The 26559-nt window shown below is 36.9% G+C and overlaps 1 protein-coding gene across 2 annotated transcripts; it reads right to left on the bottom strand.

Annotated features, from left to right (window-relative positions):
- Window positions 1-940: 940 nt before the first annotated feature.
- On the bottom strand, window positions 941-15480 carry BZW1 (basic leucine zipper and W2 domains 1). Of its 2 annotated transcripts, XM_039844374.1 has the most exons (12): window positions 15358-15480; window positions 14100-14173; window positions 11819-11995; window positions 10502-10596; window positions 9711-9776; window positions 8281-8416; window positions 7526-7635; window positions 7233-7403; window positions 6623-6769; window positions 6133-6271; window positions 4616-4738; window positions 951-4195 (listed from the first exon to the last, which is right to left on the bottom strand). In XM_039844374.1, exons 2-12 carry the CDS (start codon window positions 14161-14163, stop codon window positions 4164-4166), a joined length of 1260 nt encoding a protein of 419 aa, XP_039700308.1. In that variant the 5' UTR covers window positions 14164-14173; window positions 15358-15480; the 3' UTR covers window positions 951-4163. The 2 variants fall into 2 exon arrangements, with proteins under 2 accessions (XP_039700309.1, XP_039700308.1); XM_039844375.1 differs by lacking the exons at window positions 14100-14173; window positions 15358-15480 and having other exon boundaries at window positions 941-4195; window positions 10591-10596; window positions 11819-11896.
- Between the last annotated feature and the right edge of the window lie 11079 nt (window positions 15481-26559).

The following is a 26559-nucleotide window of genomic DNA, read 5'->3' as shown; positions in this document are numbered from 1 at the left end:
AAACAGAAATAATGCAGCAATATAACTACTGACTTGGATGGCTGTACTTGAGCTTGTTCAGTGCCAACAACTATCTGGATTATCAGCTACCCAGTTTCTCCATTCTTCAAATGTTTGCTATGCCGAGATCCATTACTCCCAACTAGAATGGAAATGAGCTGTATTTACAGAGAAAATATTTTATTCTTAAGATGTCAAAGAACGTAGAACATCTTTTTGAATAGAGGTGTCAGTCTCTAAATGGGTTACTTACTTCCCCAATCGGTTTACCTCTAAATCAGCTTTTTAAGCACAGCCTTCAGGATTTCAGCTTAAAAAAAAGTTTAAACAATTTTCCTTATTTTAAAGTTGAAATTCCCTTAAATGGAACACTTCTATTACATTTGATAACTATGTAGCACCCTAAATTCATTATACACATTTAATACATAGTTCCCAAAGCTGCACTAATACAATGATAAACATTCTAATCATATCAGCTTAAGATACTATTCCCTCCAGATAAAGTCTACAAAGGATTCAGATTTTACCACTGTTTCCTCTAGGGCACTATAGTAGGCACAACAAGCAGGAGAGCTTTTAATTTAACTAAGGTTCTTATTAAGTTATTAAATTGACAGTGACTGAGTGCATTTTTAAAGCATCCTCATCCTTTTTTCAATTTATTATCAGGATTATCCTAGAATAAGAATAAAAGGATTATAAGTGCACTGGAAGATTAAGATGATTTTAAATGGTTGCCAATTGCCCATAGTTAAAGGCGTGGGGGGGTGGGGTGGGAAGTGGGGAGGGAAAGGGAGTTGGGAAGCCTGTCTGATCCACACCAATTTTTATACAATTATGCATAGAATTGTATTTAGGTAAAAATTCATTGCAATTCAAGTTTTTAGACAAGCCAATTATAAATTATTTTGAAATCAGAAGTACTTATCACATCTTCTAGGTTCCACTTAAAGCCGACTGAAAAACCTTTTATTTCTTAATTTTAAACCTTTAGGCCTGAGTAGGCTGATGAATTTATATCAGTACAACAGGATTAATACATCACATGAAAAATCATAGCAAGGTATTTAACAGGATTCTCACAGAAATGCTTATTAACCTATTATACATGGCACTTGTAAACAGCATCTGAGGAAAATTTTTACAAAGATAATTTAGTAGTCTAAGCAATAATACACACTAAACTTTGGCACCTGTTACATTTAAAGCCCAACAGTTCTGCCATTTCCTGCAAGTAGCCTATTTGAGTATGACAGTGGATTCATCAGTAAAATTTCAATACCATTTATTAAAGGGCTATCCTCAACGTTAATTAAATCACTCGCCTAGAATTTTGATTTTTACAGATTAGAAGAAACCCAAATGATTCTATTTATGATACATTTACAATCAAGTAAGAAGTGTCTTAAGACTTCCAAAGTCAATAGGAAATGACATGTCTGATGCCTGTATGGTATTCTAGGGTGTAAAGCACAGTTACAAGATGGTGAGTGGCAGAAAACAAATTTCCTATTTTCTCATCACCCTGGCAGAAAAAAAATACTTCTTCAGGATATGGATCCGCATAAAGATGCCTGCCAATGCATGTCTATCTCTAGGTCCCCCCTCTTTAAAAAAGTGGGGGTGCTATCACCTCAAAGTATGACCAAAAAACTTTACTCTTTCCATGTATAAAGCAGATATAATACACATACAGCATAACTATATTAAAATTTATTGGGGCGCTATTAGAAAAGTCTAAAAAGGCTTCCTGGGGAAGGGTGATAATGAGCTTTGAGAAACACTGAATTAGAAATCTCAGTCACATGCATTTCCTTTCGCTACCATCATTATGCTAAATCCTGTGGCATTTTTAATATTTGGAGTTTTCATAAGAACAGAATAAATCTCTAGGACAACACTCCTAGAATAATTAAGAAACTTCTGATCAGCTCTAAACGCATATTTAATTATGGCATCTAAGAGACTTATTCTTAGAAACCGACACCAAGTTAGGAAAATCAATTAACATTTATCCAACATAATTACAAATACAGTTTTAACATCCATATTAAGAATTACATTTTGAGGCCAAAGGATGGTGCTGGCAGCTGAATTCCAAAATCACCACTTAAAATCCAAAATGAAAATCTGCAGTCTTTTTAGAAAGCATTCCCTTTCTTTATACTGTCACAGGTGACTTACCCATTTACTATAATATTGTAGTAAGTAAACACTACTTTGTCATTATGAAGAAACTATGATCAGACAAAGATCATAATGTAGTTCTGGAAGACTACACACTCACTATACACAGTATATAATAAAACAGGGTACACTTTGAACGGCAATAACATGCAATGATTTGGTTGTAGAAATGTTAATGTCGTTTCTGCTATATCAGAATTCTATGTTGGTGTTTACAGTTTGAGAGTTATAAGGACAAAAGAGCAATTATTTAATGCTTACATAGTAGAGACACCTGAATGCATACCATACAGTTACCATGGGGTATTAATATGGAATTTACAAAAAAATAAAAAATTAAAAAAGACTGACCTATATAACCTTAAGTGTAAGGATGGACTTTTATTTAAAAAAGTCTTTTGAGGACTACAAATTACAAAGTAAAAGCAGATCACACTACATAGAAACCTAGTGAAATACATTTTGCCTGTGCATGAAAACTTTATCAGAGTTATTCATTTAACAATTTCACCCCATTCACAATGCTCGTTTCATAAGGTTATTATATATCTTTATTTCAAGTTATACTACACCTTATTCCTTCCAGGTGAACTTTTAAACACCAAATTCTTGGCTCATAAACATGGCACCTTTGAAAGGGGCAATTTCCCAGTCTCTGGTGGCATTATTCCAAGCTAATTTCTTTCAACAATCAAAAAAAAAACTTTCAAAATGTTCACTTTTAACATTGTTTTTCCACCAAAAAGTGTGGTCACATTTTGTTTTCTACTGTCTATAATATATATAGATAGGTGGCAGCAAGAAAAGAAAGACAAAAATTAAAAGGCAGCCATTAAAAAAAATGGATCAATTGTATAGAAGACATACTTGGCTCATGGCAATTAAAAGAAAAAAAAAAAAGGCAACTAGGGCATGTTAATAGTCAGATGCTTGAATCATTTGTTAATGTTACAAGAATGAAGCTGGTCTTATATGACCAAGTGGGAATATATCATTATTACACTCCATTCTTTACATCAAATACGCTTAACCCACAGGAAATGAGTTATATTTAAGAGTTCCCAATTAGACCATGCTGATCACTTAACATTTCAACAGTCATTTTCTTTATTCACTATTTCATGAGTCCTTTCCTATCTAAGCATATGACAAGTGTTAAATTCGTTAAACGACAAAACTTTTTAAGGTACAGTTGAAAACGGTATGAAAAAAATACCCATTTGCTTTTCCTGGAAAGACACAAACTGAATGCAGAAGTTTCTCAATGGGAAAAAGCTCAACTTTCTTCTTCCTATCACATCTGCCACATACAATTTCCCAGAGACCTCACTTTCAAGATTGTTCTCCATGGCTTTACCAAGGAATGAAAACCAGAGAGCAAACAACTGAACTCGAGGACATCTGGGGTTAAAAATGCAAGAAAATATTAATATGTAAGCAATGGTTCAAATACTCAAGATTCATGTTAATGAATTCAATCACTGTATGAGACTGTCATTGATGAGGAGGGCTTTGGGCATACCAAATTATCACACAAATCATTGCCTTTTGAGACTTTGGATACTTTTACAGTTTAATTTGCAAACAAAATTCTTATAACAAATTATTTTTAACCAAATCATATCTTGAAAACTGTTTATATAGAAAACCCAGGGAAAAAGTGAACTGTTCATTGTGGAAGGCCTTAAATTACATTATTACAGTAGAAAATACAGGAGGTAGAAGATAACTGAAAAAACTAATGCAACATTAGATTCAAATCTATAGCTCCTGTAGCTACTTAAAACATGGTTTTAGAAACTAAACCCAACATATCCAGTAACCATAGAAACAGTTAAAATAAAATTTGCCATGAAAGCCCTTATATCATGCTTGATATAGGGAGGTAGGAAGATGTAAGAACCAGGACACATGAGACATGACATTTTATCTACAACTCCCTGTTTGCTTTACTGAGGGTGTAGTTTCAAAATTCAGTCACCTTCTTCAGCTTCAGACTCAGATTCTAGAAAAGGAGAAAAATGCAGTCAAGTATTGTATGATATCAGAAAGCAAAAGTTGTGATTTATAACCTTGAAGCTTTTTATTATACTTAAGGAATTTTATTAATAATATCCTACTTATATGTGGGGTATATTCAAAAGCATTTATAAATCTCAAAATTCACATTTATTATAGTCTCAAAACTTTCAATGTTCCTAAGAACATTTAGTATTATTAGAGCCATCAAAATACTTCAATAACTAACATCTAGTTTTCCTCATTTGCCTTAAAGCAAATGAGTATTTGTAGGTCTGTCAAAAATCTGTACTCTATGTATTAAATGGTATCTGAATGAAGGCAGCATGTGTGGACACATTCTATGGCCATACTAAAACTAGTTCTCAGGCTTTACCAAACAAACTGCACAAAGAAAAAGACTTACCTTCTTCAGCATTTTTGAGCCACTCAACAAACTTTTTCATTTGCTCAAGGAAGACACTTTTCCCCTTTGCAACATGTGCATCTTTATACCACTTCAGAATGGGTTCTTCACTCAGGACTTCAGCTATAAAGAGAGTGATCATTACATTCAGGCAGTTTTCATTCACTTCTCTAACTCAGGCAGAGTTAGGACCCATCCTAAAGGTGCACATGCCTGCACGGCAAAGAAGATCCTACTGAAAAGTTAGGTAAAAGCAATTATTTTTGTCACTTAAAAAATAAATCTGTATTCAAAACACTGTTTACTAGTTTCTTCAAATTAATTTTGAAAGATAAAATGACAGCCCTATATTAAAAAACTTTTTAATAAAGTTGTTGCTAAGTATGATCCTACTGCTAGAAAAAAAAACTTAATAAGCTAGTGATTCTCTCAACTGAAGGCAATTTTACCCCCAACCCCAGGACATCTGACAATGTTGAGAGACACATTCATGGTTACTGCACTTGGGAGAGGTGCTACTGGCATTTATTGGGCAATGTCAGGGATGCTGTTAAGCACTCTACAATGCATAGGATAGTGACCTACAAAAGTTATCTGGCCCAAAGATCAGTAGTACCAAGGCTGAGAAATCTTTTGAATGATCAGGGATATCTCATAATTTGTTAAAAAAACTAAGTGTGAAAATGGTACTATGATTTTATGGTAAAAAGGTCCATGTACCTTACAGATCTATAATGGAAAAATTAAGAATTAAATGAAGATTTCTAGGATTTCTTTCTAAATAATCTTAGTGGGAGAAAGTAACTAGGGGTATATTTTCAAGAAACCTAACCACAAGCTTATCACTGAAGCATGGGATATTGAGTTCACTTCATTCTTTAAAAAAAAAAAAAAAAAATCTGGAATAGGGATAGAGCTCTCTTCTAAGTTTAGAATATAGGAACCAACAAAAACATTTATGAAAACCAGGTGATACAAGTAATATGTGTGCACACAAACTATACTTACTGGGATCAAGGCTGGTCTGATTTGTGGAGGAAAAAAGCATAATCACTAACCATAGTAAATTAAATACTGTAATGGGATCTCTCCTAACAGAAGTCTTTTATTTATTCAACACTTTAGACCAGTTTTTTTGAAACTGGGAATCACAGAAAAGGTAAACAGTTAACTGAAATAGGGGGTTTTACATAAGTATTTTGAACTGGTCTTGAAAGACAAGTATAAGTCTACATTGGATAGTGGGGTAGAGTAAAGGAATGACTTCTCATAGGCCAGACTACAAAGAGATATGAAGAGTATGTCTGGGAAGAGAACTGGTAGAGTACAGAAGGTGAAGTTTGAAGCTGCACTAAGAAGGCTTTAGACTTTAACTTGTAAGATTCAGAAATAGACAACTCAGTCCTGTGACTCGAGTAACATTTTAAGGAGCTGTTCAGACAACTACTCAGTGGAATTACTTTGAATATTCTAGGAGTTTTATTAAATGTATTTTCAAAATTGAAAATTTAAATTACCTTTATAAAAAAGCACCACTATTTTCTGGAAGGCTTTCATGAAATGAATGTTATCATAGCAATACTCCTGAATCTTCAGTAACAGAGTCAGTTCAGACTGACCTTGAGTAGTAAAGGCAGCAAGTAGAGGGCTGTATTGCTTTTGAAGGGAAGAGAGAAAAAGATTGTCATTCATTTTGATAACCATCCATTATAAAATTCCTAAAATACAGAACATAACTCATCTGTTACAATCACTGTAAATTATATTCTACTTACTGGAAATAATAAGCTACTTTTAAACACATATTCATTTTTAACCTGTGAACCAAAGAAAGCCAAGTAAGGCTTTTTAGAAGGTTATACCAGTAGTTAATATGTTATTTGTCTATTTACTAGTGGGTTATCCCCAGGAACCACAGATGTAATAAACCTTCTTAGAAAAGTACAGTAACAGTTCACTTATCCCCACTTAAAAGCAGAATGTTTTGTCAAGGCACAGTTCTAATACCTTCAAGTGCTTGATGGCTTGCTCTGCTACAAGCTCCTCTTTTTTGTTCCATTCTACCGTGCTCATTACACTGGACCAAACTATTCCAATGACAACGGGTTCTGGGATGTTGTTTTTTTTCATCTCCTCCTTGACATACAAAATTATCTGCAAAAGAATCCAAATTTAGTAATAGAAATTAGTTTTGATATGTACATACTCCTCCAAATATCAGACTTAGATCTTTTACAAGAGTATAAAAACGCCTTTCCATGCAACTGGCAATCACCACATGTATACCATATATAATCAGAGAACTTTAGAACTGGAAGTATAGACTTCTAGTTCAAATCTTATTTTACAAATGGGCAAACTAGCTAGGAAAAAACTGAGATAGAAACAGAAGGTCTGACCACTGGCTTATACCCTACAAAATCCCCAAGTAGTATAATTTCTGGGCACTAGTAAGGCACTGAATATGAAACAGACTGAGGCAAAGCTTCAGCCTAACACCCTATAGAATTAATTAAAACTTTCTGGTGAGAAATACTCTGAAGTTTCGCAAATGAGTAAAAATTTTCTTTGCCACAAACTTAGCCTTATAAGGATGGTTTAAAGAAAAATATCTTACATCCTTAAATGGATCACCACGGGACATCTGTTCTTGAAGTTCTTTCTGGAGTTCTTTACGAGCTCCTATGGTTTGTTGATTCCGAACATATTCTGAAAGCTCTTTCAAGCCTGCCTCAGTAAAATACTTTGTGAAGTGTTCAACGCTTTGTTTATTGGCAGGAAAAAGTTCCTGAAAGGAAAATTCAGATTAAGAAAAACATTTTTCTTCTCTTTACATATTAAAAATGACAAAGTTTCCTTATTACACTTTCCTTAAATGTAAGAATGGGAAAAAGAATAGAAATTACAAACCATTAATCTGTTATCCATGCTGACTTTCCGAAGACTTGCAGCTACTGCATTGATATCTTTTTCATTTATCCATGATTTAAAGAGCTTTACAGCAAAAGCTGCTGAAACTCCTGTGGAAGAGAAGAACATACTTAACAGAAGCACTTCCTCCCTCCATAGTTCAACCACAAAGGATTACTCACTTTATCCCCACAATTACCCCTGAACTTCCTTCTGCCACTGCTTATCACTTCACTCTTAATTTCTCTATTCTACCATTTGCTAGTTGTGTATTCTTAAGTCAAACTACTTTAAAATGTTTTCTGATGTTAAATGAACTCGGTACTCTAATAGTATAAAAAATTGTTTTATTACTGTAAAGAATTTAACTATGGAAATCACAATAAGGAATATATTTTCCTTTTCAGCTTGACATTCTCTCTAATGTCACTTTCTCTAATAAACATGTTCCCAAGTCTCCCAATTGGAATTAATCTCTTTCTGGGTTACCAATGAATTTACTTTATAATCAATCACATTTGCATCTAGACCCTGGATATTTGCTGTATGCCTAAAGAAAGCCATTAATCCTGGATGCCAAAGGTATACATTAAATATCTAATGAATCTGAATAAACCTATTAAATTTAAGGATAGTTAAAAAGACTATTACACAAGTCAAATCTAGATAAACTATACCCTAACTTTTCTATCAGTTTATCTTTCATGCTCTTATCCACCCCACCCTCAGCCAACTAAAGATAATCCTTTAATTACCTTCTTTCACCAAATTCTCATTGTAAAGGCTATTAAGAATGGACGCATTAAGTGTTCCATTAGCCAGAAGAACACCAGTCAACATAGCCAGCTTGTTCCTCTCTGACTCCGAAAAACCCTTTAGAAACAGCAACAGCTACAAAAATAAATAGTTAAGGGTTAAAAGAGCAATTGCATTACATAAAGAGAAGCAGTAAAACATACTATATTGGTTAAAAGTGTGGGCTCTGGGTACCAGAGTTTGTATCTGTTATATACTCACTAGCTAAATGATCTTGGGCAAGTTAACCTCCGCGCCTGTGTCTTCATATGTAAAATGTGGATAAATGTAAAACTTGCCTCACAGGATTTTTGTGAATGTTAAATGAGTTAATAATTAGAATAGTGCCTGACATTTAATAAAAATTGCTATAAACATTATCAGATTTTCTGTGCACCTAGATATAGAATACCTAAGACTGAAACACAAGTATGCTAAATTTCTTTCTCAATGTGTTAGGTCTGATCCTCTATCCTCTCTTTTAAACAAATCCCACTTGATTTTTATAGCCATTTGTCACTTGTTTAGACTCAGAGCTAAGGAAGTATACAAATTAAAATAAATGATCTACCCCAAAACTGTATTTCAAAGAGAGCCTACCTAAATATCAAATAATCAAATCTAAATAGTACGAAGGTTTCTCAAAAAATTAAATGTAGAACTAGCATATGACCCAGTAATCTCACTTGAGTATTTAAAGAAATTCAAAAAGTTAATTTAAAAAGATATACACATCCCTATGTTCACTGCAGCATTATTTGCAACAACCAAGATATGAAAGCAACCTAAGTGTCCATCGAGAGACAAACAGATAAAAATGTGGCACATATACACAATGGACTATTACTTGGCCATAAAAAAAGAATGAAATCTTACCATTTGAGACACAGATGGACCTAAAGAATATTATGCTAAATGTAATAAGTCAGACAAAAAAACAAATACCATATATGATTTCACTTATAAAAATACAACAAACAAACAAAACGAATAGATAAAACTCATAGATACAGAGAACAAATTGATGGTTGCCAGATGGGAAGAGGGTTAGGAGGATGAGTGAAAAAGAAGGGATTAAGAAGTTCAAATTGGCAGTTACAATATAGACACAGGTATGTAAAGTAAAACATAGGAAATATAATCAATAATATTCTAATAACTATGTTTAGTGCCTGGTGGACATCAGACTAATTCCGTTTGGGAATCACTTCTTAACTTATATAAATGTCTAACAAATATAACTATGCTGTACACCTGAAACTAATACTGAATGTCAACTATAATTGAAAAATAAGAAATTTAAAATGATCTCAAATCTGTGGCTGAATTAGGATTTAACACTTCCCTTTTTGACCTTTTATTTTCCAAAAATGTACATTGCTCCACATACCTTTTTCACTTCATCTTCAAAACCTTTCTCCAGGTATTTATAACGCCTGATTAACTTGTTAAAAACCTATGAAGGATAGTAAAAGAATTTAATGATAACTTCATACATATAAATGCCAGATTCCTAAAATAAGATCTAAGTCAGGGCCACTGAGAACTCTTCCATAGTATCTCTAGAACAAGAAAGAAGCGAACTTTCCACTAGATATAATAGTTTTAAGCTGTATAAAACAGCAATAGATTTTTATTGACAAATATTAAAGCGAAGACTAATTGTTGCTTAAATACAAGTCATTTACCCATTTGTAGGACAGTAACAAAATAAGATCATAAAATATAGTTCTAATTTCCTAATAACATAGATAACAACATCTAAGTTAGATGCACTTGAATTCTTTGCTTACAGTAATGTAAACATAACTATGTATGAAACCTTGAAATGAGATTTTGATTAATAAGCTCATCTGCCTATAACTCATTCATCTTTTGAAAAATTATATGCAGAAGAACTCGATGTTGGAAATCAAGACGGAACTGATTTTCCTATTCAGCTTGACATTGTTTCTCAAAAATGGATTAATTTCAGAGGGACAAATAAGAAAAGAGCAAATTCAAACTTTTTCTACTGGTTTCAACACATTTTAGGCTTCTAATTCATCATACTACACCAAGATTATCTCTAAACCTTTAGTTCAAATTCCTTCAATTCTACCTGCAACCTTAAAAGTAGACTCTTTAAACATTAGAAAATGGATAGTAGCTAACTGAAATAATTACGTAAAGTTTCATTACCTGAGCAAATGCTTGCATGGTCTCTAGGTCTTCTTGTGCTGCGAATACACAGACATCTGTACGCATCATGTCATCTGCCAGTGTACCACCTGGGGCTAAGGATATTTTACAAAAAATTTGCAGTGACTTTCATTTAAAATTAGTAACCATTTCAATCTTACTTTCTGTGAGATTCTCATTATAAAATAAAATGATAAAAATTCTAAGAGATGATTTGAAAGCAAAGTCAATTTCTCAGTAGGAACATGGCTAGTTGGGGTTCAATGTGTGAATAAAGCGATATAATTTACAGGAATAAAATAACCCACTTTAGCAACTCAATGAAACTGCTGCATTAACCATTCAATCAATAGTGCCAAATCTGTCACTCTAGTGGAGATGTTCATAGTTGGTTTTGATATATGACTTTCCATATAGAAAACAACTCTTCAAGCTTCCAAAGAGGCTAGGCTATGAAAACCTACAAATTAGAGACTATCTTTTAGATACGTTTGTAAGTATTTATGGATAAAATAATGTTTGATGAAATTGGTGGGGGCACAGACAAAGTAAGATTGTTAATTACTGAAGTTGGGTAACAGATTAGAATACTATTTTCTCTAGAGTATGTTTAAATATTTCCTTAGTAAATGTTTAAAAAAGGTTTTAAAAACAGGATTATTAATTGCAGTATTATGCATAGTAAATACATATTTTTCATATTTCTTACTACAAACTGGCACTACAACGAAAAACATACTCATGTGACTAGGCATTAGAATGTATGAATATAAGTTCCTGGTTCCACCAAGCAATTGTTTGACTGCATGCAAGTCGCTGAAACCTTTCTAAACCTCCATTCTGCATATATACAAATGGAGTTCTGATTCTGTCAGTTTGGCTGTGAGGGTCAATACAATATTACTATCATCGTTTGAAGACACATAACTAAGTAGCACACTCTGTTAAGATATCCTGAGCTGTTGAGTGTGGAGGTAGGAGTAAGTTAGATTAGGGCAGCACTGTGCAGCAAAAATATGTGAGCCACACAATATAATTTCAAATCTTCTAATTTCAAAATATTAAAAATGGGTAAAATTAATTTTAATATAAAAATTTACCTCAACATATCAAGATGTTTTTAACATTTCAGTATTCAAATTATAATTGAGATGTCTTACATTCTTTTTTATATTGTTTTTAAAACTGCACATCTCAATTTGGACAAGTCACATTCCAAACTGATGCCAACCCAATTTGATAGGCTTGTCAAACAGTTCGTATTCTGGATTCTAACAATCTTCTCCACAGAGCACTCTTTCCACAAAACCCACTTACCCAACATTCCGCCGGCCACCAGAATGTCAAAGAGTGTTTCTGCATATCGGCGGTAATCAAGTTTTGCCCCAGAAGCATCGAGAAACTTTGCTACTGCTTCCAAATCAGTACCAGTTTCAGTTAAGCCTTGAATAATACAGTCTTGAAACTGAGTAGGGTCAAACCTCTCTTTTTCATCTGAGGGAGGAAAACCCCAAAAACATCATTTTAAAAGGCTTACCAAAATGCCATGAAACCACCACCTTATGAAGTTATAACCATGGAATAAGTTAACCACAACCATCACAATGTCATTTATTTCAACAGCTGGAAAAAACAAACACAAGCTAGATTACCCAAGACCTGGAACTCTAGCAAATACAACAGAAAACTAAACAAACATCCTTTGCAAGTTTCATTTCTGCTAGTGCAAGGCAGGATTGCCTAGTCACAAGAATTGTACAAATTGTACCTTTCTTACACTATTTTTTTTACATTAGTCTCATAAGTGAGCCAAATAAGCTAGTGTGTTCCTACCGTCAGAAGACAATTTCTATCTGGAATGCTCTTCCACTGCCTCCGGGCTTTTCTGAAATTCAGAACATCCTCTAAACCTCAGGTAAACTTTATTCCTGAGTGATGTAAGTGATCCTAGTAATTCATATACTCAAGAGAACCAACACTAGAGCTCTTGATTCTTTTCTTTAAATGACTATAACATTTTGTTCTGTTTTTTTTTAAAATCAATCCTTTGCTACTTACTAAGATAATTTTTACACTTATTGGGCGTCCAACATAGAAACTGCAGTAGATGCCTTGCTTTGACCTTTATAACGACCTTGTGATGTAGATCTTTTTGCTCTCACTATTCAGAAGCAGAATGGAAGGCCAGAGAAATTAGAGACTATACTGGGTAATAGCTAAGAGCAAGGGCTCTGGAGTCAAACTGCTTGATCCAAATTCTGGTTATAATCTGAGTAACCAGTCTCATTCTTTATGACTTTTTCTATTGTAAAATGGTGATTAAGACTAGTACCTATCTCATAAAGCTGTTGTGAATGTTAAATAATAGAAATAAAATAGAAAGCACACAAAACAGTAGCCCTGGGTACACGCCTAGCTTTTACTGAGTTGCTGTCACATACTCCATGATAGGGTAAGTGTCCCTATCTAGGTTAGATGCTATCTTAATTTTCACACAGCACTAAGGTGACCAACTCCTCCCTGTCTGCCCAGGACTTAGTTTTTAGCACTGAAAGGCCCATGTTCTGGGAACTCTCTTCAATCCCAGATAAGTCGGGATGGCTGTTCACTCTACCCAGAACCCAATCATCAAGAATTAAGAGGGCACGATCTAGAAGGGGATGTGACATCTCTTCCTGATGCTAACAATAACATTACTAGATACTATATCTATATAAAGGTGATGCCAGTAATTCACATACTCAAGGGGATACAGACTTTTCCCTATTATTGCTGAACTGCTCTGGTTTCCAACTTCTGTTTCTCCTAAGAAAAATCTACTGGCTTAAATGTAAATGAATCTGCAAAGACTAGAACCAAATCACCTTCTGATCTCCCCACTACAAGATGACAGACTATAGAGACTACAAAAGATTCTAAAATATGTACATATCTTAAAGGATCTCTATACAGGGTGGAAAAACACAATTTATAACCAGTAGCTGTTTCCTCAAAATCTCCTCTAAAATAAGGTCAACAGGTGCTTTTGAGCAATAAAATTAAATAGTTTTTGGGAAAATATCAAGCCCAATACAAAATATGAGAGACCCACATCTCATTTAACTTTGCATCATTAGTGCAGTGTCTTGCTACAAAATTCAATACTCATCTAACTGCCCACTAATAAATAAAAATAGTTCATATAATTCTAGTATTTTTCTTTCAAAGCCAGTGAAAAACATTTAATTAAAAAAAAATTAGAATGTTAACTGTTTCATAATTAACATCCATAAGAAAAGTCTGATTTCTTCTCAAACATCTTTACAAAGTTTGGCTGAAATCAGTGATCAAATTAGGAGCTCTTTCTATAAGTTAACCTTTTACCTCTGGCAAAAATTTGCTTAAATGAAACCTAGCTACTGAAAATGCAGCCCATAATTAAAAAAAAAAATACTTAGAAATATTAGGGGTACATCTGAAATAGCAACCAAGAAATTCAAGTCCTTTTCTGGTATTTTCTCTTAAGGTTTTAGTACTGAGCAATTGCCAGCCAGAGGAACCAAGATACAATGTTATGCTGTAAATTTTAAAAGCGATATAATTACAACAAATTATTTACCTCTTTTTCTGGTTTTAAAACGCTGGCCTGATAGCGTTGGCTTTTGCTGCTTTTGATTATTCATAAAAGACACCCTAGGAAAAGAAAAATAAGGCCTTAAAAATATCAATGCCATAACATTCATTTTAAAAACAAAGCATCAAATCTTGGTCTAGTCACATATAAATCAAAGTGAACAGTCAGCCTGACAATAACCTGGGCAGGCAAAAATAATTACCTTCACTTGAATTAAATATAAGTTCAAAACTTGCATTTCTTCCCCCAAGAAACCCTTTAAAGATGTAATGTGAAGTGTACTTTTAGGTTGACTCTACAGCACCGACAGGCGGCAAATCACCCATTATAAACATAATTGTTTGGTCTCTTCCTCCTTTCTCTTTAAATTCACCAACATCTTCCACTACTTCTAAGCACCACAGGAGGATAACAGAAATTACCACCATAGTCAAACGTGTATGTCGATTTCAAGACACTGTCAAAAGGCGAATCGCTTCTGTTGAAGGGCCTGGTTATGGCCACCACCACCCTACCCTACCTTCAAGTCGTGCCTGTGACCGCAACGGCCGCTTCACCACTCCCGCCTGCAAAATGAACTGACAGCAGGCTTCATACCCTACAGTCCAAGCCTCCTCCAAGGGCACGTGTCTCTTATCCATGCCCTTCCTGTGTCTCCCGCACTAGCGACAGATAACCCGCCCCCGCCCAGGATCCCCTTGGTCACGGCCGGGCGCCGGAGGTGCTGCTCCTCGCCCCGCAGACCCTTCTTCACTGACCCCGTCGCCGGCGGTGGCGGCCGCCGCAACGAGCGGACCACAGGCGCCGAGGCGCTTCGCGCCGGGGGCCCTGCCGCCCCGTACATCCGCCCGCCCTCCAGAGAAAGCAGCGGCGGTGGAGGCGGCCGCAGTGGTGGTGGAGGCTCCTCCGCCCCACCCGCAGGAACCCCCCACGCGTACATCACCCAACAGAGGCCGCGGCGGCTTTGTTACCCAGGCCGGGCAGGGCCGGAGGGGGGCCTGTCTCCGCCGCGGCGCACCTCCGGGCCCCACGTTCCGGCTCGGGCCACCGCCCCTCGGCCTTCCTGCTGAAGCAGCGGCCCCGGCCCTACTTTCCAGGCTCCGGATCCTGCTCGGCCTCATGCGGCGGCCTCCGCTCGGGCCCATCCAAGCGGGGCCGCACAGGGCCTGCCAACTCCCTCGCCCTCTGCCCGGCGACGAGGGGCCGCAACCTCAGCCCAGGACGAGCGGGTGCCGACTCTCACCGAATTTAAGGCGAAGAGAAAAGAGCCAGAAATCCGCGATGTGGCGACAACTGCGGCGGTCTCTCCTCTGCGACCGGAACTAACGCGAGGAGGAGGAGGAGGAGGAGGAGGAGGAGGAGGAGGAGGAGGTAAAGAGGTGCCACCCCCGCCCGGGCTGGTAACCTATCGCGAGATTTCTTTCTCTGGCGCCCTGCCCCGCCCCTCCCGTATCACTGCCCCGAGCCCCCGCCTTTTCCACTTTTGGGGGCTTGGGGTGGGAAAGCAGGAAAAGAGAGGAAGAAGGATTTTCAATCATTTCTTATTCCCTTATTGGGTTCCAGGTTTCCTGGACATTTATCATCGACTAGGCCATCGTTCGTTCACTGCCTCGTTATCCGGCGTCTTAGCGCATGGAGGGATTAGGAGGAAAGGTATCTCTCATCCCCACCAGTCTCGAGAAAGTTGGACACGTCCGCTCCAGTCTCCCCTCGCCCCCTATCGACCCCGCCTCTTGAACCGGAAGTGGACGTTAGTGGGAGAGGGGCTGGGGCGGGGGGTGGTGGCGTCCTGGGGCCCTTAGTGGGTAAAAGTTAAAGTTTGTTTGGCCTGCCCTCGGTTCCAGGCAGGGTTGGGTAGAACTCGCTCAGACTAAGGCCAAAGCGGGGAGACAATGCCCTGCGGGGCTGGCTGGTTGGCGGCGGCGGCGGGGGGGTGGGTCGTGCACTTCCCTCTTAGAAGCAAGGGAAATCCGGACAGAGGGTTGAGAAGGAAATTCTGTCCTCCGACTGTGACCACCACGCCTTTCGTGCTTTGTCGTTCTCTCTTGAGTGTGGTGGTTGTAGGGACTTGGAGGGCATCAGAATCCCCGGGAGGACTTTTAAAAACACAGTTTGCTCTGCCTCACCCGCGATGATGAAGGTCTGGTGTGAGACTCAAGAATGCATTTCTAAGAAGTTCCCAGTGATGCCTGTGCTGCCGATCTAGTGACCACATTTTTGAAAACCACTGGATTAGAGAGCATATCATCAGAGAGCTGGGAGAGACGATAATGCGTGTGAAAGCACTGGACGTTATAATACAGTACAAATAATGTCTCCAGGATATAGCCTCATGTTTTTTTTCCGTTTGTTCCTTAAGCTGTTTGCCTCTCTATGGCTTCCTTACGCTCCTACCAGAGAAATCCCCAAAACAGGGTTTGTCCCTAAAATTACATTCCCTGGGGCCTGTTTCTCCTCTTTATCATTTTGGTAAATTAGTCTATGTAAGTTGACTTATTTTCCTTAACTAACCTCCCAACTTCATGGAAAATTACTTTCTCAGAGTTCTTTACTGAAATTATTGCCAAATCCAGTGATTCTGTCCTCACCCTTTGCCTCCTCTGAGCATTTAAAGTGGTATTACCCATCTCTTTAAGACTTCGCAGCAACTGTCCTGGTTACCTTTCCCAATATTCCTTTGTATTTGCTGGTTTCTCTTTTCTGTACTCACACCTTTTATCTTCTTCCATCATGTTTTATTACATGTGTCAATTTAAGAAATGTCCAAACCTGTAGAGAATTTTTATAAGAGCTTATTTGAGCCAAACTGACAGATGACAGAGTGGGGAAGCAAGATCTCAAGTGCCCTGGAAAATGACAGTTTGCAGTCTTTTATGCCTTTGGAATTAAGGAGGGAACAGGAAGTTACAGGAAGGTGAGAAAAAGCAATGTAGGAGTGGATTGGATTACAGGATAGTTAACAAGGATATGTGCTCCCTTGAGGGTGGTTTAAGCCTTTGTGGGGTCTAAAAAAGAGGATTACTTCTAGTATATTAACCTAGATGCACAAGAACAATGAACAGAGCTCGCTTATTAAAACCCTTTTACTAAAGAAATTATAGGCCTGGGACATGACTACCCACCATGACCTGCCCAGTTAGAAATTTATGATCAGATCACCTTACAAGGTTACTTTCAGATTTATTACCATGACCCTTTTTTGTCCACACGTCAGTTTCATACATTCCCAGGGACTTAACTTTTATCTCCATTTGAAAGAGTTCCAAATTCATCTATCGAATCATTAAATATTTGTTGAGTCTAAATTCTGTGCCCTTCCAGGCTGAATGAACAGCAGTGTGAAGGTACTGACATGTTGGAGGAACCAAAAGAGGCTAGTGTTACTGGAGCTTGGTGAGATGAGAGGGGTCTGAGGAGCAGAGGTAACTGACAAAGAGTCAGATCTCTAAGTCTATCCTTATCCCCAAATCCCTAATCTACACTACCTGGTATCTTGTCCACTGAGCACCAAACTAAAAACTTAATACTATTGATTACTCTTCCCTCAGAGCATTTTTTTTCACTTCTAAATTCTGTTAAGGATATAATGTTTCATTAATAAAAAATATTAGCTACTTTTATATACCGACCTAGAGTCCTTAGGCTCTCTATGTAATAGAAATTGACAAGAGGCCAAACCAGAAGCTCAGAGAAAGTATGTTGGGGCTTATATTCAAGCACAAGGGAGACGGCATGGTCAGAGAGGGTCTCTAGCTGCTCAGGGCATTATATAGGACACAGTGAGGGAGGACTTGACATCAGATGGGGTGATCCTCTCCTTTCTTCCTGGTTATGGTGCTTGCATAAATGCAGCTGATGCTGAGGTCCTGGCGCAATCTTGGTAGGCCCAAAATGGTGGTGCTGCTCATTATCATCAACCTAGGAAGGTCGTAGAGTGGTCAACTCAGGGTTGCGTGCACATGTGGATGTGAGGGTCGACTGCCTGGGGGAAGTTTTGTGGTCGGAAAGTTACCTATCTTGGCCTACGAAAGCTGCGGAACTAGCTGAGTGGTACCGGATCTGGCAGTTAAGAGTGGAACCAAGCTCTGTTCCTATTCTGTCTCAATTTTACTTCTCAAAACAACCCTATGATCTAGAAACTATATTAGACAAAAAAGGGTGATCTGATCATAAATTCCTAACTGAGCAGGTCATGGTGTGTAGTCATGTCCTAGGCATATAACTTCTTTAGTTAAAGGTTTATCTTTGCTTTAAGCAAGCCCTGTCCATTGTTTTTGTGCATCACAGTTAACATATCTTTGAAATAAGCTAACCACTCTCAAAGCACATAACCGTAACTATCCTACAATCCAATCACCGCCTTGATTTCTCCCACCTTCAAATAATGTTTACATTCCCTCCTTAATCCCAAATGCATAAAATAAACTTCAAAACTGTCACTCCTCAGAGCATTTGAGATCTTGCTTCCCAGCAATTATCATCAATTTTGGCTCAAATAAACTTATAAAAATTATCTACCAGTCTGAACACTGCTATGTCGACACTCTTATGAGCCCCATTTTATAGATGAGAAAACTAAGATATAGAGAGGTCAAGTAACTTATCCAAGGTCATAGAGCTAGTAAATGGAAAAGCTTCCCTTGCTAAAAAGATTTTATTTATCTATTCAACAAATATTTATTGAGCTAAATAAAGACCACTTAGAGATACAGAGGTGACAAGTTAGACCTGTGCCCTCACAAAGCTTATCTTCTGTATTTGTCACATTTCTCAATTATGTCATCTTTTTTTAGTACCATCTTGATTTAGGCCTCTATTACCCCTAACCAGGACTTTTGCAATAACTTTCTGTCTCATTCCTTTCTCCACACTTCTAGAGTAATTTTCTCAAATGCTGCCTGAATCATTTCTCTTCAATGTTTAAATGCCTTGGTTTGTACTTGAGACCACCCAGGGATAGCTCTAAGCAATGCTTTTAACTTTACTTCCCATTATATTGGTGGTTCTTAACCCATTATTACCACCCATTGTGGGGTGTATAGCAAGCAATTTTTGAATAAAAACTATAAGTTAGCAAATTACTTTCTTTAAAAATTAAAGCAGATTGGAGATTATCTGTTGTAAATTCATTCCTATTTGCACTCTGATGTGTTCTTGGAAGTGAGAGAGGGAGAAGGGTTGCTGGTAATTGTATGTGGCAGGCAGCCTATCTTATCTATGCTTTCGGGTGTGCCCACAGGAGTAGGTACAGTGGGCTGACGAGAAATGTCCTTTTTAAACTGTATTATGGCAGAAAAGATTCCCAACAACTAAAATCCAAGCTTTAGTTTGACTGGACACATTGTGTTTTTCCCCTTCTTGAGTTGTCCTTGCCTCATTTTCTACAGTCAAAATTCTACTTACTATTTCAAGCCTTATCTCAAATATTGCCCTTTCCCTTAATCCTTTCTTAGTCACTGCAGCTGATGTGAACACTCCTTTTGGAATTTCCTTTGCACTTTGTACTTTCTTTCTGATATTTGATCTATTTTTGTATTTGCAGTTGTCTTATCTTTTGTCCTACACTGAACTTCTTTATGACAATAGCAACCTCTTACTAATTTTAATGCTGCCTCAATGTATGACAAGCAACATGTTTTAATAAGTATGGAATGAATTCGATAAAGTCAGTATGTTTATCACAATCTTAGTCTTTACCATGGAGAAAGAAAGGTGACAGGGAAGTTTAAGCTGGTATTCTTACAAGAGTGCGGAAATGTAGACATTTAAAGGAGATTTTAGTCTCTAGCTATTTTTGTGATTTCATACAAGTACTTAACTTCTCTAAAATGTGAGGGCTGATACTTTACATGATGGGTAAGACCTTTCTAATGCTCATAAATGGGATTCTATATGTGGACGAAAAAGTGGGTCTGTGTAAGGTAATCTCACAGGGCGATCTGATCATAAATTCCTAACCAGGCAAGTCATGGTGGGTAGTCACACCCCAGGCATGTGATTTCCTTAGTAAAAGGTTTATCTTTGCCTTAAGCAAGACCTGTCCATTGTTTTTGTGCATCTAGGTTAACAGGTTAACACACCTTTGAAATGCCCCCTTGCAGGCCCCTCTTTCTAAATCATGACCACATCCTCAAGAGAGAACGCAGTCCTAACTATCCTTTAATCCAATCCCTTCCTCTTTTCTCCTACCTTCATGTAACCTCCTTACATTCCCTTCTTAATCTCAAATGCATAATTTGTTGGCATAATGTTGTTCATAATATTTTCTTATAATCCTTTTAATATCTGTAAAGTTGGTAGTTGTGTCCTGTCTTTCATTCCTGATTTTGGTCATTCATGTCTTCTCTTTTTCTTGGTCAGTAGAGCTAAATATTTATTAGTTTTGTTGATTTTTTTCAAAGAAATAAAATATTTTGGTTTCACTAATTTTTCTCTATATTTTTTGTTTTGTTTTTTATTTCATTGATTTCCATTCTGATTTTTATTATTTCTTTCCAGACAAGAGTGCCACCTCCCCCGATCCCCTTCCCGGTTTTAACCTGGAATTTAGCAGCTTTTCGTGAATAAACACTTCTCTTTTTGTTGTTGGCCTTTGGTTTATTTCTGGAATTCTGAAAAGGTAGTTTTGGACAATTTTGTCCAGTTTTGTAGTATTTTTGGAGAGAAGATTTGCTGACTTCTTTACTCTGCCACAGCTGCAAGTTTCCCATAGTACTTTTAGATATAAGATTTTGACTTATATAGATGAAAAATGCTAGGTATAACATGTGAACTTGTTACTGCTTTTAACTTTCATAGTGGAAGTAGATAAATGTTTCTTTTTCAAGGGCAAGTAACAATAGGTCTTTATTCCAGCAACTAGAAGATGCCAAGGGCCTGTTTTAAAAAGCACATTGCTTCCCTTGAAAAATAATCTGGGAAAAATATTTATGCTCCTATGCTTTGGGTAGATGATTGTAGAATACCTTTTGAACCTAGCTTAAAAATTGTAGCATATCTGTATTTATACCTATAGATATAGATATATGTGTGTGTGTGTGTGTGTGTCTAGAAGTATTTTTGTAAACTCCACAAAATGTTTACAATGAAAAAACTTTGAGGTGCCATGAACTTTCAGATACATTTTAGATGAAAATGTGTTAAATGGTTGCTATGTATTGCATGTATACCATTTTTTCCACTTGCTGTATAGAATGATTTTAGTAGTTATTTGTCTAGTAATGATATTTACTATTAATAATATTCGTTATAATCGAGATAATGAAAAATAAAAAATAAGCATTGCTAATTACCTGAACATTTTAATAAAACTTGCTAAATAAGTTATTCTTTTAAGAGGATTATTTCTCTCCTTTTAAACAAACACACTCTATTATTTAGATTTTTGAAACTTAGGGATTCAAGAAAATTAGCATTCTATCTTTCTCATGGTGGGTTAAGATGAAAACTCTTTACTCCTGAAAAGTGTTTATTTAGAAAATATTTTGAGGTGACTTGCCAAGTAAGTAATATTTTGGATGACCATAATATCTACATTCTAAGTTACATAATATTTAAGGCAGTCATTAAAAAAAAAAACCAAAACCAACAAAGTTAACTGTCATGTCATATTATTAGCTACAGCATTATTTAGGACTATTTATTGCTTATTAATTCATATCTCATAGTATTAAACTGCAACTAAAGAACAAGAAATCTTACTGATGACCCAGATCTAAACATCTCTGTGTTAGAAAATTATCTCAAATATATGTTGAACTGTTGCTTGGTATATAAAGGTGACCATCTTTCTTCGATGTCTTTATAAATTCAATTTTCACTTTTTAGGAGTCTCTGTGTGATATAAAGTTATATATGAAAAAGCAACTAAACTAAATAGAACTTAGTACTGCTGTATTATTATTATTATCATCAGTCATAGTTGCAGTAGTAGCAGCAGCAGTAGCAGTAAGTGGGATTGTTTTACTTTCAAAATAACTTAAGTATAATATAACTGATGATGATTATTCTTCCAAAAGAAGGCCATGGACTACCATTAAGTAAATTTAGTGTCAATTTATTTGATGAAAAAAAAGTAGAACCTTTTACTTATGGTGCATTTCAGGTTCCACCTTTATAATGCAGTATTAAAACTGTCTGGAAGAATTTCCCAGGTCTTTCTGGGAGTAAAAATAGTCTTCTTTTATAATATAGCTTAATTTTTCAGAATCTGACCAGTGCTGAAAGTTATACCCTCAGAGGACATTATACATAATAAGGCTTGCCCACAGCAGAGGTTCTCAGCACAAGGGGACTTGTGATAGGAAGTGCTAACGTGAAATTCTCCATCAGTTCTCCACATCTATTACTTTCAATTCAACTCACATGTTTAAATACATAATTTGCATGAAGAATTTTAGAACCCAGGTAAAGAGGTCTTTTTTTTTTTTGTATATACATCAAATCTCCTCAATATTTATGGATGTGAACAACTTGAGAATTGAAAGTTGAAATAAACTCCTAAACTTTGATTCATTTAGTCCTTGGTTAAAAATATAAACTATTGTCACAGTGGTGTTTGAAAGATCTGGAGAAGATAAAATCAAGTACTTTGCATTTTCAATGTGTTGTAGGTCTGGATGAGCCTTGGACAACATTTATATTCCAGAAATTTCTTGAGCACATGAACTAAGAAACCAAACAGGTGGGAAAAGGTCTTATTTAAAATGTCAAAGGCTCTGCTTTTGTTGTATTTTCCTTAAAACAGAAGAAATTTGTCCTTAGTTATAAGTTTAATGTTAATTACATTGGGCTATTTGTTCAAAATTAAGATAAAGTTCCTTATATCTTCTCCCTGGAATATAATCGTCTACAGGTTACATTTAGTTAATAAGTTATATTTGTTGTAGGATATGAAGTTTATTCTATTAAATTGTAAATGTACTGTGTTCATCAGATTCATCATTATATAAATTATGTGAGCTCTTCTGACATAGAAAAATCTGAGTCCTGTCTGTTTTTCCTTGCTAGCTTCCTGTGAGCATCTAACTTTAAAAATATTAAACCGCGACTCTGATACAATATGTCGTGAGCAAGGCCAAAGATATAGTCAATGAGGGAGTCAAGATGATAACACAAGCTCAAAAGAAGACACAAGAAACCATTATGGAAAAAGAATATCAGAATAAGTTTACAGAATTAGGCCCAAAACCCAAAACCTAAAAACCCAAACAAAACTGGTTAATGTCCTACAGGGCAATAAAACTGACACCTTTGGGATCGTTTTTTAAACCATACAAAAATCATTTGCAACTTGTCAATGCCCTACAAATTAATACTGGTATTAGTTTCCTGCTGCCATAACAAATTACCACAAACTTGGTGGCTTAAAACAACACTGATTTATTATCTTATAGTTCTGGAGGTCAGATTCCAAAATGAGTCACATAGGCTGAAACCAAAGTGTCCTGGGTTAAAATCAAAGTGTTAGAAGGGCTGTATTCCTTCTGAGCACTCTAGGGGAGAATTCATTTCAGTCTTTTCCAGCTTCTAGAGACTGCCTACCTCAAGAACGAACTTTTCAGAGTCTGAACCCTAATAAATGGCAGATACATAAAGTTCCATTTCCCTAGAGCAGTACTATCCAATACAACTCTCTGGGATGATGGATATGGTCTCTGTTGTGCAGTTCAATATTGTCTTTGCTAGCCACATGTGGTTATTGAGTACTTGAAAGGTAGCTGGGCAACCTAGAGAACTGAATTTTTTATTTCATTAATTAAAATTAAAATTTAAATAGCCACATTGGACAAGGCAGCCCTAGAACATCAGATTACTCTTTAAAGGATTTATTAGTGCTGGAGTACAGCATTGAAAGAGCACGGAGTATTTTTTCCCCTTTCCAAGTTTTGGAAAATTTTTCTTAACATGCGAAAGTGAAATAGAGACTCCAACAGATTAAAATCCAATAACAATGTGAAGCCTGACTTCTTTGTCAAAGAACTATAGCTTCCTCCTTTTTATCTTCCTTACATCTCCTGGCTCATGGGTATCTGAGTTACATAGCATAGGTTTCATAAATACTTTCTTTTTGAATAGAGCACATTAATTTGCCCTTGCTTAGTCAAACATATGTAAGTATCAGTTTGAGATACACTCTGTGCTAAAGGATGTACACAATACAGTCCCTGACATTATCAGTGGGCCAGTAGTCTAGAAAGAGAGAACACACATGTAGATAAATAGACGATGTGATAGAAGAACCAGGTACAACAGGGGTATGAGGGAGGAAAGGTCACTTCTACACTAAAACTATATCTATTAGCCTCAAAAGAAGGTTTACTGGCATAATGGGTTGAATAATGTCCCCCCAAATTCATGTCTACCTGGAACCTCAGAATGTGGCTTTGTTTGGAAATAGGGTCTTTATAGATATAATTAGTTAAGATGAGGTCATACTGGATTGGTGGGCCCTAAATCCAATGGCAGGTGTTTTTAAAAGAGAAAGGAGAGGAAGAGTTGGACACAGATAGGCAGGGAAGAAAGCCATGTGCTGATGGAGGCAGAGATTGGAATGATGCAGCTACAAGCCAGGGAACACCAGGGAACCACTGGAAGAGGCAAGGAGGGATTCTTCCCTAGAGCCCATAGCCCTGCCAACACCTTGATTTCAGACTTCTAGCCTCCAGAATAAATATTTAAGCCACTCACTTTATGGGTATTTGTCACGGCTACTCTAGGAAACTAATACAATTGGCGATAGTGGGTAGCCCACAGAATTGAGGACAGAGTTAAAGAAGCAGGCCATGAGATGCACAGGGACAGGGGCACCTCTAGGATCTTAGCAGCAGAGCTGGGGGACTTAGTCTCCACGGCCTGGCAACCCTGGGGATCTGCCCCAGTGGCCTTTTAACCCAGTGTACCTTACTCAAAAGTCTAACTCTCAGTAAGGACTGAACATACCCTTTGCCTTTTCTAGCAGCCCTCCTGGAACATGTGGAGTGAAGGACAGGCAACTTCTCAAAGGAAAAGACCCCATGCAGATAAAAACAATAGGTGGCCGCTACACAAATGTTAGTACAATGCTTTACGGAAGAAGAAACTGTCCTGTTGAATGCCCAGTGAGGATGAGGAGTTACAGATATTGAGAAAGATTATCCTGGCAGCTATGTGCAGAATGGTCTGGAGCAAGACCAGCTAGACAGCTGGTGGCACCATTTAAATGTGAAGTTAAGGGAGGGTGGGGGTGTCTGTCCTGCTGTGGTGCCAAGGAAAGAAAACTCTTGTTTTGTACTCAGTGAAATCTTAATTTTAACTCATTCAATGTTGTGCAAGGAGACTGGAAAATGCCTTATATTCTCCAGTGATTTCCGCCTAATTTTTTTACTTTGTTTTAGCATCTTGAATCAAAAAGCACATCTTGCTATTGTCTGTCCAATGTTATGAGACTGTTCAAGAGTTAATTTTCACTGTTTCAGGTGGTAATGCTGGGAGCAGGTTTGTTTTTTCCTTTACAGGAGAGAAACCCAGGCTCAGAAGGCAAGGCCCGGAAGGCAAGAGTATAAACGCCTCCTGTGCTTGCAAGACCTGGGCCAGGGGCAGTGGGGATGGGGGAAGAAATAGGAGGATCCACAGAGCTGAGATGAATGTTAAGGGTCCTAGTTCCTCACTATTATGGGCACCAGGGTACTGCTGAGGTGTGGAAGGGAGTGGAATTGTCTAGACCAAAAGAGGGGGAACGGCATTTTGCTCAGTGGGTCTAGGTGGTGTAACAGGCAGGAACCAGGTGCTTGTCCTGTCACCTTAGACTTCTCCTAACACTTAATATCCCAACATTTGGCCTTTGTGTCCCATCCCATATGTGGGACCAGCCAAGAGTAGCTCTAATCTTGACACGAGTGGCTGGGCATTCTGGGATCAGCTGTTCCTGAAGGAAAAAAAAAAAGAAAAAGAAAAAGTAGCTAATAAAAGTTTTTATACTCCGTGTTTGTGTGAGGATTGGCTGGATGGGGGTGGTCTGAGAGTAAGTCTTTGCACTGTATACCTTTTCATATTTTTGAACCATGTGAATGTATTAATTACTAAAAAAATTCAGTAAGTTTCATTCTTTTACAATGCTTATATTGAGCCCAAATAACTGTTTTAAAGTATATGGCTTTAAATATGTCTTTTAAAAAAGTATTTTCATATCCATGCCATCCAGATTTTAGTGTACCAACTCACACAAATAATTTTTATTCAGATATATCTATTTTTAATGTTTTATAATTCTCAAAGATGACAGTGGAGAATAAATGCCCAGTAGCCATCTTTAGCCCGATTAACCAAATTAAAAAAAATACAAATTATATTCGCCATCATTTAAAATGATACAAATGATAAAACACTTTTCTCACATTCATATTAGATTACACAATTAAGGATTTTATTTTTAAGAGCCAAAACATTTGTTTAAAATTTCTTTGAA

This window comes from Pteropus medius, unplaced genomic scaffold (assembly GCF_902729225.1).
Source record: "Pteropus medius unplaced genomic scaffold, Ma_sr-lr_union100, whole genome shotgun sequence".
Classification (NCBI taxonomy): Eukaryota; Metazoa; Chordata; class Mammalia; order Chiroptera; family Pteropodidae; genus Pteropus; species Pteropus medius.
This window is presented reverse-complemented; position numbering and strand designations above follow the sequence as displayed.

Coding starts and splice junctions, on each gene's coding strand:
- BZW1 (XM_039844374.1), bottom strand. CDS start 14,163: ATGAATAATCAAAAGCAGCAAAAGCCAACGCTATCAGGCCAGCGTTTT. Junction 6,272..6,622: donor AAGCCATCAAGCACTTGAAG/GTATTAGAACTG, acceptor TCCCTTCAAAAG/CAATACAGCCCTCTACTTGC. Junction 4,739..6,132: donor AGTGGTGCTTTTTTATAAAG/GTAATTTAAATT, acceptor CTCTCTTTATAG/CTGAAGTCCTGAGTGAAGAA.